Source organism: Myotis brandtii, unplaced genomic scaffold, assembly GCF_000412655.1.
Source record: "Myotis brandtii unplaced genomic scaffold, ASM41265v1 scaffold381, whole genome shotgun sequence".
NCBI lineage: Eukaryota > Metazoa > Chordata > Mammalia > Chiroptera > Vespertilionidae > Myotis > Myotis brandtii.
The window spans coordinates 160,124-162,816 of record NW_005364633.1 but is presented as its reverse complement, the minus strand read 5'-3'; the positions used below and the strand labels follow the sequence as shown (position 1 = coordinate 162,816).

Genomic DNA, 2,693 nt, shown 5'->3' with positions numbered 1-2,693 from the left:
CCCCACCCTCTGCAGGCTGGTTGGAGCTGGGGTGGGCGGAGCTGCTCTGCGATGCTGCTGATGGAGGGGGCGGCTGGCTGCTAGGTGGGTCAGAGGGCTTGTCACTGGGGGCGGGCCGGGCTCCAGCAGCGGGCGAGTCTCCCCGGTTCTCACTGGTCCCCTGGAAGGAGAAGAACGGAAGGAAGGCGGCTGTGGTCCAGCAAAGCACCTTTTCCGCACGCTTCCCCCGTGAGATGCAGGCACGGGAGGGCATCCGGGGACCGCTCGGGGGGCCAGGAGGAGAGGAGGGGAGGAGATGGGCTTACCTTACATCTCTTTTCCTGTGTGCAACTGCCAGAGCCGCATGAAAAAACACAAACACTGTGAGCAGACAGACCTCGTGGGAAAGGAGCATCCCTGTCCACACGCCTGCCACTACCCGGGCACCATGGACATCGCACAGATGTCGGAGCCGCCAGCCGCGGCGAGTCCCTGGGCTAACAACGTGGGACCTGCGGCCGGGCCTCCTGCTGAGGCCACGCACTCACCCCTGATCCCTACAACCAGGGCACGTGCTTTAAACCAACCACACACGGCTTTCCTCTGAGCCAGTGCTGCCACTTCACATAGCTGGGCGCCACACAAAACGCTTTATTTCTGCGATTGATTCTAAAATGAAAAAACATCTTAGTCATGGCTTCTTCCTAAGACTGAGCCATACTAGCAGCTTTTATTAGCATAAAATGTTATCATGCCAGAAAAAAACTGTGACGGTCCTTAAGCCTCAGAGGCTTTGGTGAAAATGAGGAGTTAAGTACCCAACGTAATGAAAACTGTTTGTGCAAAAGCCATCCTTTCTAATCCACTCATCTGCTGGTGGGCACTTAAGCTGTTTCCAAATCTTAGCTATGGTGGATTGTGCTGCTATGAACATAGGGGTGCATATGTCCTTTCTGATTGGTGTTTCTAGTTTCTGTGGCACATCTACACAATGGAATACTATGCTGCTATAAAAAGGAAGGAACTCCTACCATTTGCAACAGCATGCATGGACCTGGAGAGCATTATGCTAAGCGTAATAAGCCAGTCGGAGAAAGATAAATACCACATGATCTCACTCATTTGTGGAATATAATGGACAACGTAAACCGATGAACAAAAACAGATCCAGAGACATAGAAGCATCAATCAGACCATCAAACCTCAGAGGGAAGGTAGGGGAGGGTGGTGGTAAGGGGGAGAGATCAACCAAAGGATTTATATGCAAGGATATATGCCTAACCAATGGACACAGACAACAGAGAATAGGGTGGTGAGGGCATGAGTGGGGGGAAGGTGGGGGGGGACAATGGGGGGATAAGGACACATATGTAATACCTTAATCAATAAGGAAAAAAAATAATGAAGAGAAGATGATGATAGCAAAAAAAAAAAAAAAAAAAGCCATCCTTTCTCCTGCCTTGCATCCCGGCCTCACGGCCCGGCCTCACAGCGTTGGTGCCCCGCCCACCGACGTGCTCCTTCCTGACACGCAGGGGACCCGGTGAGTTTGTGACCTTCAGAAGGAGGGTCATGCCTAGGCCAGAAGGCATCATGCTTATCAGTGATGAGGAGGCTTGGTTTAAATTACAGAAATATTATATGTGAGTTTACAAGGTCGTGATAAAGACGGTTCCAATCTTCTAAAAAGGAAGTTGCCAAATGGCTCTTTGTGTTTAAGTCTTTGCCCTTCTCTTTTCTGATGTGTCCCCTGAAGCTACGCCAGACACGGGGCGGCCGTGACCGACCCACCGGATGGAAGGCAGTGGGTGACGCCGGCAGGGAGGCGGGCCCACTGCCGTGGCCGGCTGCCCCAGACGCACACTCAGCCTCCCCCAGAGGTGGCTGGCGCTCAGTTACCCAGTTTCATCGACCGCAGCAGACTCCACTCAGGAGAGACCATACTTCTAAGGCAAGAAAATCACACCATTTACTTTTCACGTGAGGCCCCAGCGAAACTACACTTCCACCAAGTTAATGTCCTCATCAGCCCACACAGGCTCAGTGTGACCACTGCCTCACCAGACACCCTCAGGGCCTGTTCCTTAGCCTGTGCCCAGAGAGTCTCAGAATTACAGACACATCTTCCTACTGCGGCTGCAACCCATCGATGCTGAGAATTTAACGCAAAATCAGAAGAAGATGTGTGTTAGCTCCAGCAGGCACAGTGCCCTCTCCAGGAGGCTGCATACACCTCCACTACACACCTGTCACGGAGCAATGAGATCACCCCACAGGCCTCCCACAAACCCGGAGCGCACAGCTGACAGAGGGCCTGCCCAGGGGCGGGAGGCCGGCTGAGGGGCGCTACCTGCAGAGGCTGGATCTCCGAGGCGTGGCTCTCCCTGGCGAGCAGCATCATCTCCTTCACCTGGTAGAGGGCGTAGACAAAGGTCACCCAGGGGGAGGCGCTGACGCCCCAGGCGGGCTTGCTGGCGTCCTCCTGCTCCTCCTGGTGCTTGGTCTTCTTGGGTGGGAGGCGTGGCTCCACGCGCGGCAGGACGTCCTCCGGCTGCTGCTGGACCAAGTCGATGGTTGCTATGGGGACAGGACTGGATGGAACCGGAATCCTCTCGGCCAACATTGTCTTATCTGGAGAGAAAGTCAGGTTCGAATCATTGTTTAGCGTTTTCTACACACTTAACAAACATAGAACTAGGCGGGCGAGCCCCCAG

The 2,693-nt window shown here is 54.1% G+C and overlaps 1 protein-coding gene across 1 annotated transcript in view; it reads right to left on the bottom strand.

Moving 5' to 3' along the window:
* MFSD6 (major facilitator superfamily domain containing 6) overlaps nucleotides 1–2,693 on the bottom strand; it is a gene marked incomplete at its 3' end in the record, with an annotated part of 37,961 nt that overhangs the window by 9,087 nt on the left and 26,181 nt on the right. Inside the window, exons 6-7 of the mRNA XM_014544764.1 lie at nucleotides 2,330–2,610; nucleotides 7–160 (exon numbers count right to left, since the gene is read on the bottom strand). Of these exons, the coding sequence (XP_014400250.1) occupies nucleotides 7–160; nucleotides 2,330–2,610 (435 nt within the window). The remainder of the gene's footprint in view (nucleotides 1–6; nucleotides 161–2,329; nucleotides 2,611–2,693) is intronic.